General features: G+C 38.7%; 1 protein-coding gene across 2 annotated transcripts in view; it reads right to left on the reverse strand.

Annotated features, from left to right (window-relative positions):
• Nucleotides 1-15,905, reverse strand: part of tmem198a (transmembrane protein 198a) — a 39,162-nt gene that overhangs the window by 22,027 nt on the left and 1,230 nt on the right. For both annotated transcript variants that reach the window (XM_005918348.3, XM_005918347.3), the window contains one exon: nt 166-416. In XM_005918348.3, the coding sequence (XP_005918410.1) occupies nt 166-304 (139 nt within the window). In that variant the 5' untranslated portion in view covers nt 305-416. The remainder of the gene's footprint in view (nt 1-165; nt 417-15,905) is intronic.

Consider the following 15,905-nt stretch of genomic DNA (forward strand, 5'->3'; position numbering starts at 1 on the left):
CATTTCCAGCAATTTGTGACCTTGCTGTCTTTTTTTCTCTCTTTTTCCATAAACTAATATAATTGGCTGTTCAAAGTGCTTCATATTTAAGATAGAAACTGCTATTAAAATTTTCATTAATGTTGATTTCTTTCTTTCTTTCTTTCTTTTTAGTTAATCACTTACCAAAGAAGCAATAGATGATTCCAAAGAGGCAGCACATGGAGCAGACCACAGAGGGCACAATCTCATATCTCCTCTCAATCTCCTGGTCACACCTCAGCCCCACCTCAGCCAAGCCAAACAGCTGGCTTGTGGAAGTCATGGTGGATAAAGTGGAGGCGACGGGGTCTAAAGGAGAGAAGAGGGTAGGGGGAAGGGATTGAGGGGGTTTGAAGGAATTTCTGGATCAGTGGGCCTCACCCACGGAGACGTGTCTAAGGGCGGGACAGAAAAAAAGAATGATGGAAAGAGAGGGCAACAGTGAGAAGGGATGAGGAAAAGAAAGAGAGAATTATTATTGATTGTTCATTTTAAGTACTCAGCTCTGAGTGCTGACTATACACTAAGCATGCTCCATATTTCTGAAAAAAGAAACATCTCAGCACAACCACGAGTACTGCTGCAGATAAAATGCAATTCAGCCACTATCATTCACTTGGCTGTACAGTATAAAGTTCAACACACACACATATTCAAGTTGTTGCCATGGAAAAAAACAACAGAATGAATTTGCATAAATTTGCATGGCGTGGGAAATTTGCGACACAAGTAAGAGGCTGTTTGTAGACCTCTTATTTGTACGCCAGAGCTAAGGTTTACGAAACGATTAATGTAAAAACCCCTTAATAATTTCACATCAGTGCTTGTGCCTGCACTCTGCCACTGATCTGTTCACTCACTGAAATATTACAGGAACTCTTCTCTAAAACCATTCATTCTGCAAACATTTCACATGACCTAAAAGAACAAATATTCCTTGTTTTCAACAAATACTCTGTGTTGTAACTTTTTCAAATATTCTACTGGGCTTTTAAACCATTTACCCAGGTTAAGAATATACCGATCCTGTAACACCTAAATCTAAAATTAGTATTTTAAGTAACCAAATTTATGATTTAATGAAAATAAAGATTTTTGTAGATTTAGGTATATATTTCTCTGACATAGAAAAACAAGTTGCTAATTCACAAAGTCCATACTTCAGTATAACAATATAGTGTTGAATAGAATAGAATAGAATAGAAAGCCTGTGTTGTGACTGTACTGAGTGAAACCAGAACATAATGACAATATTAGGATACTACTCCTGATTAAATAAAGTAATAAACACATATAAATAGATATATAAAAAAATAAGCATAATTCATATGCACGTATAGAAAAGCATAGACAAAAAATAATGCACAATTAAGTATAGATAACTAAATCCAAAGTTCAATGACTAATGTAAAAGCAAGGTTATATTGTACTAGTAAATCAGTGTTATTACTATGTATATTACTATACATAGTATAGTATATAGTGGTTATTACTGTTGCCTCACAGGAAGAAGGTCCTTGGCCTTTAATACTTTCTGTGTTGACTCTGCATGTTCTCCCTGTGCTTGTGTGGGTTCTTTCTGGGTAATGGGACCCTCCCAAAGTCCAAAGACATGGTTAGGTTAACTGGTGATTCTAACGTGGCTCTAGATGCGAATATGAGTGTGAATGCATGCCTGTCTATCTATTTGTGTTAGCCCCGCTACAGACTGATGAGCCGCCCCCTTCTCTCCTGCTGTCATAGCTGGGATAGGCGAGGCGGATAAGCAGAAGAAGATGGGTGGCTATGTGTAATTGACTTTAATTTGTAAATACACAGGGTAGGTGATGCATTGGATGCTCTTAATATTATGTTATGAGAAGCTATTAAGTTCACAGTTTGCTTTCTAGGAGATGTGCCTTTGCATAATGTACCATATTCTAGCGCTGATAACACGGTCTCCTTGATAACTTCATTCTTAATGAATCTTCTTTGTGCCACAAAAACACACAAGGAGATCAGTTCCATCTGGTGTCAAACACACGCTGTTCAGAAACTCCTTTGTCATATGTTTCTTCAAGTGATTGCGGGCTTTTGTAGGATTAAAATGTGCATGACTTCCACTTTGGTCTTTTTAGAAGCATTTCTGCTCTCAGGTGATAAACTGATCAAAGTTAGTTATGTTTCACAGATTTTGAGCAAAGTTAGCTGAGGGGAATGTCAGTCAATTACAGTGTCAAACTCTGGCCTGACATAATAGCATACAGAACATTCCAGTTTCAGAAATAAAAAGTAGCACTGAGGCATCTTCTAAAAGTCCATTTCAAATCAATTTTGAAAAGAAAGGAAAAAAGAAACATACAATTGCAGTGTAAAGCGTGAGATTCATGGATCATTGACTCGCGCTATTAGCCAAACACCCATATAGAGCTCCACACTTATTCAGGCACCAAACCCCAATGGTTTCATTTCCAGCTGAGACGCAAATTAAGACCTACTAAGACACACTCAACTGTGGATACGTTTAAAGGAAGCATTATTGGACTATTTTACTGTGCATTGTCGTTATTTCACGAAAGAACGGCTGCAGTAGTTTATCAAGCTGTTCAAACACTTTCTAAAGCAATTCAGGCACTTTCTAAAGCTGTTCTTCACACAGATTATTGCTTTTCAGCTGTGTCCACTGACCATATGTGGATTCATGTCATCTTGGTCAGAATCTGCAAATCTTAAGCTTTTTGTCAAATAAAGTCCCAGACTTACTAAAAGACTTAAAAGCGATACACGGTCATACATTAAAATGTAAATCCTGTACAAATGGGAACTATTTGTTCTACATTCTCTGTACTGGTGGAACTGAGGAGACTTAAATTATTTTACTGTGTGTTATATTGGCCTAGGTACAGTATAGTTCAGTAGTTCTGCTACCAGTGCACATCAGTGTAATGGAGTCTGTTCTCTTTATAGTCTCCTAGGGATGCATGCTAAATTTTAAGTTCTGTTACTCTTCACCTTTTTAAGGTGTTATCCTTCAGTTCAACTCTCCTGTCATATTCAAGCATGGACGACATACTCACACACGCTCTGCCTCTCCTGGCTTTATATTTAAAAGAATGCACACATGTGTGCAAATGTAACCTGGGCACATACACATTTATATTACGCCTGATTACACAGGAAAAGTAAGCCTGTGCTCTTTAGTAATGAATTAGCGGGTGATGATGATGCACTGTGGCAAGCAGACTCAACTACATGCACGCACAAGGTGATGTTTAGCATCTTAACACGTCTGGAGTGCACAGTCGGCCTGCTTTTCGACGTTTTACGCTATGACATTATGTATTGTAGGAAAGAAGTGTGACACAGAAAAAAGACATCACAAGAAATGAAAATGGAATAAAATTTCAATCTGGATTAAATGTTACTTGTAAATATTAAGTCTCACCACCTGCAGGGAAAATAAGATAAAGAGCATATTAGCCCTTCATCTTGTGGCTCGCTAGAACAGGAAGAATTCAGTGGTAAGCAGATGTCAGTCTGACATGTAATCTTATTGAACAGAACAAGAATAAGAACACACCACCAGCAGTGAAAAAAGCAACGTTCTTGTTCAATAAGCGACTGCATAACTATGATGGAAGGAGGAAAGGGGTGGGCCAAGTGAAAAGGAAAAAATCAGCAGTAAAGCTCATACATATATACACACTGGCACTGTAATGGAATCTTAATGTAAAACTTAGTTACTAAAGGGTGGTGAGGTTCATAAAGTTAAGGAAAAGCTTCTAGAAAGTTATCTGGTTGGCCACATTCCAAGATTTGAAGTAAAAAAAAAAAGTAAAAATGTAATAACATGCATGCTCAGTATTGCAAACTTGAAAGAATTAAGCAAGGGTATAATACTGCCAATGCTGCACAAGCCTATAAATTATTCAAAACAGAAAATGTTTAGGAAAGCTTAATCTTGACTTTTCATTCTAAAGGAGAAATATTTACCCTATTCCTTTCTAACAAATCGTTAAAAAAATCTTGACATCCTGAGCTTCAGTTTCAAACCAAAAGAAAAACTGTACTGTTTTACATTCTGTGCAGAGTTGGTAAAAACAAAAAAAACTGAGAAGCAAATGGAAGACTTCCACTTCATAATTGCCTCCACTCCAGTGGTGAAACAGATTGTGAATGCTGCAGCTTAGTTACACCACAGGCTCTCTGAGTCAGGAGGAAGACCCAACTGAGTATTCATGACAATGGACTCTACCGCAATGCCAAAAAGAATAAGAACATAGTGAAATCTAAAGCTGTCCTTTACTTCTTATTCTGAATCAGAACCCTGTCTACAATTCTAACTACATAAAACGTTGGTTTTTTTTTTTGTGCATTTGGTAATTGTTTGCTCTTTATCACATTTGCCAAAAATCTGATAAAGTAAAACTGATTAGTTTGTGAGGTCTGTGTGGAATTCAATTCTTCTCCTTGCACGCATCCAATATTACAGATGGAGACAAAAATGAAGTACTTTGCTGCTCAAAGACACATAAATTCTTGGATGACATGGTGCGTTGCTTAGATACACATTGGTTGCTAACAAGCATGCTAAGCCTGGACTGTTGACACCCCCACAGTCACAAGGAGACATCAGGGAGATACTGTCGCACAACTAGTCGGATTCCAATGAGTTCTAAAATGTCTCCATCTAATGATTATTTACATTATTTAAGCTCACACAGAAGGAAAATGGTAGGGTTTGAGTACCATCCTTTTATCCAAAGCACTGTTCTAATGTTTAATGTCATATCAGGCTGGTAAATTACATAAATCTTCCATTAACAGAACAGCAATCATCCAGCAACCATCCAGTTTCATCCTCAGGTCTGTTTCACTGGGTGATGACTAAGTCCATTAACAGTCAGTGGTGACCTGTTGCCCTGCACCAGCAGACAAATAGTTGATTAGAAAATAGCCCACCAATAAGGTCAGAACGGGGAAGAGTAAAAACAGCATATTATGCAACAATGTCACGTCCTGTCTGTTGCTATAACAACCAGCAGCGGTACAAGGACCCCGCAAATGGGACAGGGAGCTCGTCTCCAAGGGAATGTGCATTTTAAGAGCCAATCAGTGATGGTTTCTTTGAGGCTCCTGGCAACAGAAAGTCCCGACCTTTGACCCTATTCAGCTCCTCTTTAGAATTCACCAACATAGTAGGACATCCTCTGAACCGAATGCTAGATCAACAGGAGTGTATTATGGCCTCAACAGCCATTTCCTTGAAGCTCCATATGAGAACATGTTTACCTCTGGTACTGACATAGATCGAGAGGTGATGTAATATCCTGTCTACTGATCACTCTGTTCACAAGAACTACTTCAACAACCATAATTATGAATGGATATAAAATACTGCTTGGATATTCAGTGTACCCATGGGACAAATTCTTATGACTTCAGCTTTTCACCCTGAGCCTCAGGCCAATGTAACTGAGTTTGTCCAGTGCTTTTGTTTACTACAGAGAATAGTATGGGGTTTCTCTGTATCATTGTAGGGTCTTTACCTCACAATATAAAGCTCCTCGAGGCAACTGTTGTTGTTGCCCTAATACATCAGCAATAAAGCTGACACATGTGGCAGATGTTATGTATCACTTAGAATTGTGTTAATTTTTTTAGGATAATGGAGAAAAACAATAAAAAATGAGGCTATAGATCAGACAGATCATAATACTGCACAGAGAGGTTTTGCATGTAAAGTCTAGAGAGAAACCAAACAAACCTTTTTAGACACAGGATCTGTGACATCGATTTTATCCGAGTTCATTAAGTGAGTTCATTTTTTACTTCAGTGTACCTCACATGTGCTCATTCAAGCACATTATGGCGGCGGATTTTGTGTAATTTGGCATACTTTTGCATTTTCTCTCACTGTTTCCCTTCCATACGAATGACTTCTTAACAGTCGCCCTTCTACTGAGGCCATTTCTGATGAAGCTTTGGGTCATGTGTCAAGTATTTGCTGAAATTTTCCTCTTTCTTAACGCCATGTCTTTTAGATACATCTGATGTAGACAGTTTGTTGGCCTTCCACTTCTTCTCTAAGGACACACTGCACACTGTGCCAAGCTTTGCCAAGTTTTCAGCTAACAGCTGTTTCAGAATCATCTTGTTGGTGCACAAATGCTATTTTCTGCCTGTCAAATTGTGTTATCTTTGGCATTCAATAAAATAAATGGGAACAAATTATGGTTTGGTAACAGGCGGCTAGTAACAAGGTGTCTAAAGGTACAATTTAAAATAGATTCTTTGCTAAGTTTTCTGTGTAGACAAAACACAGGTTCATCCCTTTACTGAGGTGCGTTTTTTATTGCTTGAATGATTTCTAAGGTCAGTGCTCAGAGGTATATAAAAAAAGTCCACGAATTGACTGAGAATTAGTGAAAAAGCAATGTCCAAAGAAAAACTTTGAGAGACTTTTGACAGAAAGCCTGGGGAACTGTTGCTCAAGACAACTTTAAAATGACAAGAAAGTTTCTCCCTGGTAGCAAAATATAATTACTTTTTGCACAACACTTTAATGCACAGGTTTTCTTATTACAACATGGAGAAACAAATGTTTGTTCAGTCTAAAAAAAATCTGTTTCTTTTTGGTGACCTAAGTTACTCACATTGCACGACAGTTAAACATAAGAGCCAGCTCAATCTAAATGTTTAGCTGTTAACCTTAAAAGAAAGCTTCTGTTTAAAAAAGGAGCCCTAAATCAAACCAGAGAACCCCTTGACACAATACACATGATGATTTGCTCCACTATATCCTTGCTTGCATTCCTCTGTCAGACTGAAAATAACAGGCCAATAATGTTAGGACACATATCAAAACCGCTGGCAGCGTAATAACCTTTCTGCTTGTTGACGTGCTCCCTGCTGGAGTTCTGCTACTGTTCCTCTTTCCTCCAAATGAGATGATAGTCTAAGGTCACAGATCAAATCTGAACACTGTTGGCACTGTAATAAGTGTTTTATGATTTGTTCTGCTACATGCCAGTTTGTATCTCTGGCCCCAAAACTGTGCAAGCTTTTTACAGTGAGGTGTGACTTCACTTCTGTGAGTGCGTTGACTTTTCTGTTCTCAAGATCTTTGATGCAGAAACAATATACACGCTTTAAAAGACACATTTTATATAAAAAATCTCAAGCAAAAATATTTCACACCTGTAGATTATCACGTCAAAAACAAAAACAAAGTATATAAGTACAGTAAATATTGTAAAACCCGTATTGTGTAGAAATTCAGAGGAATTGCATAGTTTGTTTCAGCCTCTGCCGCTGACATGAGAGTGTGTGAGTGTTTGCAAGTGTAAAGCTTTTTCTCCCTAAACCTGCTGCTAGATAAATTATATTTTCTAATCTTCTGTAGATATGGGCAAACTGACAGGGAGAAAAAGATGAAGGGTTTGAAATAGTTTGTGTCTGTGTGTGTTTCTAGTTTTGTGTGTATATGCGCGTCGGCATGAATATTTCAGAGGCCCCTAACTGAGCGCTGGCGACGGAGCATCACCAGAACGAGGACACGCTGCTCTTCAGGGTTGGAGATTGCAAAGGCCGGACAGAGAAAGAGAGAGGGAGGGGGGAAATTACACAGAGAAAGAGCGCAACATAAAACAGCAAGGCCACACAGACACACACACACACACTGAATTTCAAGAACAAGAATATGTTTGGAGGCGGGAACAACTGTGAAATTCATCCTATTATCACGTGTTTATGGGAGACCTCAGTGTTAAAAAGGAAAACAGTGGATATAACTTAAAGAAGAAGAAAGAAACAAATCTAGACTTTCCAACAACACATCCAGCCTATGCTGAGGAAATATAGCAAACAACATGTATGGTTAAGAATGGAGAATAAGGGATTCACGCTGGCAAAATGCAAAGTATATTTACAAAACAATAATGAGCAAATATGTTTTGCATTATGCTCATTAATATTAGAAAAACATCCAGGCAGACAAGTTTTTGTTTCATTTGTCGAGGGTTTAAAATATTTGCCTCTGAGATCTTTGACTCAACTCCAAAAAAACACTGCTGTCATTACTCTGCATAATAAAAAGACCACACTGTGAAAATATTCACTTTTAAAAAAAAATTCTAGAAAACTCTTGACAGTGTGTTGCAAAAAGGCTGTCGAGAGTACAAAGGAACAACCTGTTTCTGTAAAGTGATGATACTGTTAAATTTTTTAAAATGTTGCTTTCTGGTGTTACAGCTCAGACGTGCATCGACTGGTATTGTGCTTGACAGCAAAAATCTTCAAATGCAAAATGTAGATTTGATAAGAGGGGCACCTCAATTTCGACTTTATACTTCATATTTATTTTGTGTAATAATATGTTGGGCATATTTACATATTACAGCTATTTTGTGATATATTGTATTATTTAAGGTGGTACTTTAACTTCTTTGGACCACATAATTTCCTCTGGGAATCATAAAGTATTCTGATTTTGATTCTAATGACTCTGGTGCTAAAAATCACAGCTAACCAAACTTAATGTGCCTTTAAAATGTGAAACATTGCTGTGTGAGTGTTTACATGCATAATTGTCCTCCGTAACCCTGATTTACTGACGGGTTAATGTTGTGCATGTCGCCTGTGCAGTCAAACCTTTTGTTTCAGAAGGTTTACCTGCAGGTGTGTTACAGTAAATGGGAATGACGCTCAGTGAGCTGCAGTTCAGTAGGATAAAGCGGGATGAAGATTTAGTCTGGTTAGTTTACGGTAAACCTTCCTAACAATACTAGAGGTATTACTGACATATCAAGCTTGCTCCCTGGTGAGGTTGACAAGATACTACAGAGGATCACTGGACAGTGGAGAAAGTAGATGGTGAACATTTCAGATGTTGATAAGGTCAAATATTGATGGACTTTTACATTATTATTGAAGGTTAAACTGGTATAGTTATTTTACTGGCATATTGGAGAACTCAAAGGAAACACTTCTTGATCTATCGCTCATAGAGCCATGGGTACATTAATTACGTCTCAAAACATAACAATCTTTGTTTACAGGCTGACGTAAATTGATTAAAAACCATCTGCTTAATTCTTTGTGTCTCCCTCATGCAATCACAATATCTCTGACCCATCAGGGAATAAACAGAGGGTCTCCATGGGTGTCCTGTTGTGTCTGGCACAGGGGTGTTGGATAATTTGAGTCTGTAGGTTGGCTGGGTGGGGCCTCCATGTATCACGGTTATTACGTGATCCGACTGAAATCTGTGAGTCCGGAAGCCGAACCAGTGCTTGAGGCTCTTTGCTGAGTTCCTCGAGTTGTTCCTGAACAGGTTTTGCATTGTGGCTGTCGTGCTGGTGGAGGGATCAGATGCTGTCATTGCCACAATGCAACAGTGTTTAGGTGGGTGGCAAATGTCAAAAATATTATCCACATGAATGCCATGAAAGAAAGCTTCCCAGCAGAATGCTGCACTGTAACAGTGTTATTCACTCCACTTGTCAATGGTTTTAATGTGGGTGAATATTTGTATATTTGCACACACCTAGGTAAGACTTTCAAGCTGTCTGCTTTTCTTTTCATTTCATATTTCTGTCCGACTATTTAAGATATTTTGATTCAGGAAAACAGCCACGTCATGGTTACTATTTATCTGCGTTGTCACACTTCTGTTCTGTTTTTAGTGAAAAGAGAAAGGGACAGCGTTCGTGTGCATGTGACAGGATGACTGTTTCCATCTAGTCCATCTGTCACCAAAAAGACTACTACTGTGCGTGTGTGTATGTGCGTTTGTGTGTGTGTCTATGTGTGCGAGGAATCTGGCTAGCTTGTGAAAGACAAGTAGCATTATGCTCCAGTCTAACACCTGCTCTCATTAAAGAGTGCTGTGGAAAAAAAGAGACACTGAAATTACTGTTATTCAGCTCACCTCTGACATGAAAGGTAAAATTATTGCTGTTCAACCATTATGAAAGCATAGTGGTCTTTATTTCAATAAGGAGGTTAGCAGCAATGTGACAGCTTTGTCTTTAAAGAAAAGGCAGTACGTGTGCGTTGGTGACCTTTGTCATGCAGAGCTGGGCGTTACACTGTGATTATAAGGTATGACAATGATGTGCCAATTGCACTAGTTCCTACAGTGGTAATGACAAAGTGCTGAGCTGCTCTTTGATATCACCAGGACATTTCTCAATGGCTTGAGGGTTGCTGTAGCCTGCTAGGAACAGCTAACTTGACCACTGATAACACAGCATAATCCGCACATCAGATGACACTATCTCCCACCAGCATTACTGTCACTTGCATCTATCTGCATATCGGCAATGCGCACAACATCTGCCTGATTTTCGACAGAAAACAGTTAGAAAAGTTGCCCAAAGTTAATAGATAAGGAATGGGGGAGTATAGAGGGAAAATGAAAAGAGAAAGGCACTTGGCTCAGCAGCTAAAAGCGGCTAAAACCAGCCACAATCAGAGTCAAAGAGTCAAAAACACTTCACGGACACATTTCATGCATACATGCATGCCCATTTAAAATTGTATATACAAAGTGCGTGTGAATGTGTGAAGTTCTTTGAACCTTTAGACATGTTCAGTGCTTGAATATAGTCATTAGATTATTTGACCTAATCTTTTATTTTTATTCTTTTATCATAGGACAGACACTTTGTGTGTTTTCACCACATTTGGTGTGTTGTTGATGATAGTTGGTGAGACCTGAATTTCAATTTCAAAGACTTTCTCTGGCATATCCGTAGTGGCCACGAGTGGCCTGGGATAAAACTGATCTCATGAGCTGTTGCTTCATTTCACTCCTTAACAGAAATCACAACCACTGCAGCTCAAATGTCTGAATATTTATCGATGATCGAGCTCTCTCTCTCTCTGTATATACATATATATATATATGGACCTCAGAGAGTTCTAATTTATTTCCATCCATCAATCCATTTACGTTTAAACTACATCATGGACAACATGCTTAGCTAAAAAAATTCAATTTACAAAGCTTAAAAATGTCTCATTACCATAGTATACATGGCAAATCAGGAAGTAAAATGTTGTTCTAAAAGAATAGTCATAACAAGGTACAGCTCATTCAATGAACAGTGCATTGTTATTGCTAGAAGAAATTAATGACACAATTTCCTATTTACTTCTGTTCTAGCGAAACAAAACTCAAGGCTATTTCAATGCCAATTTGAGTTGCATCATTTTACTATTAAACTTTTTTGTAACATAAACAAGGATTTAAATAGCTTTCATTGCTTGCTTATCTTCCTTGCCTTCACCCAGATCTCCTCTTTTCTCATTCATGTCCTTTGCCCTTTTTTTTATATTTGATTGTTTTTTTTTCTAAAGTACACGCAGAAATAAAAATAAAAAAAACAGTGTTGGCTGGGATTATTTGGTTGCTGAGGTTTAAATGCATTAGCGTGATCTGTATGTGAGCTGTGAAACATTCTCCTCACACTCCTGCTTTCTCCCTTTGAGCTACAAGTCTATTGAAATGTCTGAGTGACCTATAAACCCCTAAAACACAAAGGCAACAAAATGTGTTCTTCATTTTAGATGTAATATCATGGTTTCTACCCAACCAGTATACCATCTATCTACTTTGGACCTTGCACGTGTACCACAGGCAGCCTTACAGCATTTAAAGTGAAGCGATCTTAGGAGTGAGCGTGCATTTATATTACTTATGTTGTGTGCACATAAATCTGTTGTGGGGACCTCCTCCCTTTGGCGACAAAGAGAAAGTCCCTGTAAAGTTAATCATTAAGTGTGTGCGTGCGCATGTCTGAAGCATGTGTATGTGTTTGGTGTCTCGGTGTGTCTGTGTGCTAGCGGCCTCAGCATTGATCTCTGTGTAAGCCTTGGTCATCGCTTGTGGGCTGAAGGTGAGGTGACAGGGGAGTAAAGAGGCTTTCATCAGATTACAGCTCATTCTCTGTCTTTCACCATCTCTCTTTCCAGCATCATTTGTCTTACTGCTGCTTTCAACTACTTTGCTCCTTCTCTCTCTCTTTCTCTCCTGCTGAGCACAAGACCTACTTTAAGCCACAGCGTTAAAATTCCTCTTCAATCCCTCACAGATTCATTTGTCTTTGCCCAAATGTCCCAAATGAGCTGATGTATGACTACATATCACAATGCACGCTAACAATCCACAAAAAGGAGAACTTGCACTGCAATGCCTTTTCACGTATATTTATGCAAACTCTTAGTCTTCTAAGAGTCCATCAGGTCAACCCATTTTACTCTCAGTGTTTAACTGCAAAATATAGGCATTTCCATTGTAAATGTAGTCTTAAAATACTGGGTTATGAGATGAAACCAGAAAGCTATTGATACCAAAATCCTTGTCCCTTCCTTACATATTAAGATTAAAAGTTAAGATATCTGTTTATAGCAACTGACAAACAGCATTTTTCCTGTTTACACATCAGTTAGGCATTGAGTGACATTTGCATAAACAGCCATATTATAGGTTACTTAACAAAGTCCAAACACCAATTTCCTTTGAGTTTTGATTTGTCTTAGTCTGCCAATTGATGATGGGCATACAGTGCATTTATCTTAAGTTAATTGTTGAAAACAGCTGCCAACAGTTGCAAAGTGGCTGCCGAGATTGGCAAGACTGAACCGAAACAGTAACAATGTGCCAAAGCAATTTACAAGAAAACACTGCAGAGCCAGGTGATCATTCACAAAAAGCCCCTTTTTCATTGCTGATACAAAACCCAAGTGACAATATCCACTATATACATACAGACATTGTGAATAAATGCATTTAATTTATTTCCATGACTGAAAACTAGTGTGGTGATGTGAGCACACAACTGTAGTCTGTGGCACACAGTTTCTCTGTAGAAAGCCTTGTCTTCTATCTCTCCCTGATTCTATTAGCTGGGCTCCTCACACTTCAGTCTCTCTGTAGACCCGTCCTGAATAACTGCATTCAGTTGCAGCACTACTCTCCCTTTACTCTGTTTGGCACCATTTACATTGATAACACCATGTGTGACAAATGTCCAACGGCCTCACACATTCTGTGACCAGATTTGAATTTTTAAAAAAATATAAGCTCTGGTCTAATACACATACAGTTCTGAATGATGTGCATCTGCATGCACATATATACACAGTTTTTGAAATTCTGTGTGCAGCTACCACATAAATAGTAGCAGATACAGAGACATGTCTACTTAGATGGTATTAGAAGACCCTTCCAGCTACAAACCAACATGACAGCCAACACACACACACACACACACACACAATGCCACACTGCCTGGGGGCTTTTACATGCTCTGAGTCAGATCTGGTTGGAAATAAAGGCTCTCAACCTGACAATGGCAGCATTATACAGATGGCACATTGGTCTCCATACATTTTTTTTCATTAAGTGCTCATATCATTTAAATGGTACCCACACTGTGCACTGGTGAGCTGAATGACTCAAATACACATGTGGTGATTACTTTGAAGCAGCATGTGGAAACTGCAGCGTGAAGCACAGCAGTGGCGTGCATTAATGGGATTAGGACTGACTTTAACCTTTCTCTTCCGTCTGCACTTACACTCCTTATCCTGGCTCTTTTAACTCTCCGCCTCTTTCTTTGTTTGCACCATCTCTTTCTTCCTGAAATCACTTGTTCTTATTTCACTGCAGTTTGACAGACAGCATCCTTCTTCACTCTTTCCTCGTTAACTCTCTTTAACCCTGTACGCATCCTGTTAGCTGAATGGCTGAGGCTGCCTGTTGCAGGCTAGCGCTGTCAGACTGAGGGGTCCCTGCAGACTTTTTGTGCTCAGTTTTGAATTTGAGACTTCTTGGCTCATGCTGCACTTACATAATCTGTTGTCAAAGCCGGGTACATAGAGTGCACGGTAACACTGGTAATTCATGAATTATATCTTCTGTATGAATGACAGCCCATATATGGCACTTATCCTCCCCTCAGCAAATTTTATTAGTGCATTTCTAGCTAAGATCTTCCCCAGTGTTAATTACATTTCTGGATGGGGAGGATTTCTTTGTTTGTTTACCTTCCCTGGACTGTTTTTCTTTCAAGAACGGAAATGCACTGGAGTGATAGCGTCATTCAAACTAAAAATCACAGATATTGTGCTATACAAAGAATTTTTTATGTGAATTTTCTCATTTTTACGACCTAATAAGAAAGAAGAAATGAAACAAGGAGAAATAAGTGTCCACTTCTTGATAGACGTCTCGTTTTTTCAGCCTGCCAATTTGGCCAGAGTCCTAAGTCTGAAGACTGGTGGGCTTTTTGTTATGGTTACGTAACTATCGGGAAAGCGCCATATGGGTTGATCATTCAGTGATTAAAGTGGATTCAAATGGACCTATTGAAGGTATGTGTTTGATTCCCATTGCAGATGGCACAGTTTTGAGTCCCCAGTTTCCTCTTGCCTCTTTGCCATTGCCCCATTATTTAAAACACAGACCAAAGCGGTCCTTTCATGACACTATGATTGAAATCTGATGTCAAGAGCTGACATTATTCCAAACATCAAAGAAGAGCAGATTGAAGTGTAAATAACACCCACTGACCATTGTAACTATGGTGCATAGCATTGGTGCATTTAGAGAAAGTGGATCTGACTGAAAATTGCTGTCAGATCCACATAAAAGAGGGCCATCAGAGAGTCAATGTTAACTGCATTTATTCTGCTTGAAATTGTTATTATACTGTGTAATGCTGTGTTGGAAGACCTACAGGTGCACTGGTGAAGCAGCTCTGTTACCAGACTTGTTGAATCCTGAGCTGAATGCAAATGTATGATTGGTAAAACTGAACTCCAGCAAACAGCTCGAGTGCTGAATCCTTGAGCTGTTTGTTTCTCAGAACACGCCTCAAGTTCACCTGTAGTAAGGCAAAAGTTCAGCCATGGAAATGAATCAGAGAGTCTTATTAAAAGACTTAACAGCCACCAAGGCAAGAAACTCAATGAGCTGACACCAGTACATTCTTCAATGCAACATAGCAAACAGTCACTACAGAGCAGCTTCTTAACACCCCGTCCCATAGTATCCCTTCACAGCAATTCCAGATTATGTAGTCCTGTATTCAAACACTGCACAACCTTCAAATCCATCATTTTATCTCAAGGGACCTACAGTGGATGTGCTTTTAGCTTTTCTATTAGCATGCACATTGTAATTTTTCATGCTTGGAAAAGGCCACAATGTTCCTTATAAGCTGTAATTTTAGAGCAGCCAAACTTCAACATAATCACACTCTATTTTACATCCCCTGCAACTCCCGCTCTAGCATTTCACTATTACAGTTCTTGCTTTCTTTTGTTTTGTATTTTTCATGTGAAAGTCTGCTTTTCTTCTTTTGTTTATCTCCTCTTGCACCACATTAACAGCTGTGCATACATTCCCCACCACACGTAATTACAACTAAAATATATGGAGAATGAAGCCGATAACTACAGTCTTTATTCTTGAAGTTATTCTGTTTCGATCAGTTTAAAATAATTTCGTCTCTTAATAAACACTCGTTGGAGCTGTGACATTTGCAGAACACAACTAGCGAGTTGCACAGACAACGTGTGCATCTTTAACAAAGGAAATAAAGGCTGAGCACTTATAGGCTGGGTTGTTGCCTATAATTACTTTCCCTTTGCTATGGCAAACTACTAATTACGAAGATGTTTCATGTGCTATTACTGTACCCCGGGGCAGAGTAAGGTTATGTAGAAATCCAGTAAGAGATCTGCCCCCTATATGTTTTGTTTATAGCTTAAATATTGTTAGATAGTGAGTTTGATTGAAGATAGATAGATAGATAGATAGATAGATAGATAGATAGATAGATAGATAGATAGATAGATAGATAGATAGATAGATAGATAGATAGATAGATAGA

Source organism: Haplochromis burtoni, unplaced genomic scaffold (assembly GCF_018398535.1).
Source record: "Haplochromis burtoni strain Fernald_Lab_line unplaced genomic scaffold, NCSU_Asbu1 Contig_29, whole genome shotgun sequence".
Taxonomy (NCBI): Eukaryota; Metazoa; Chordata; class Actinopteri; order Cichliformes; family Cichlidae; genus Haplochromis; species Haplochromis burtoni.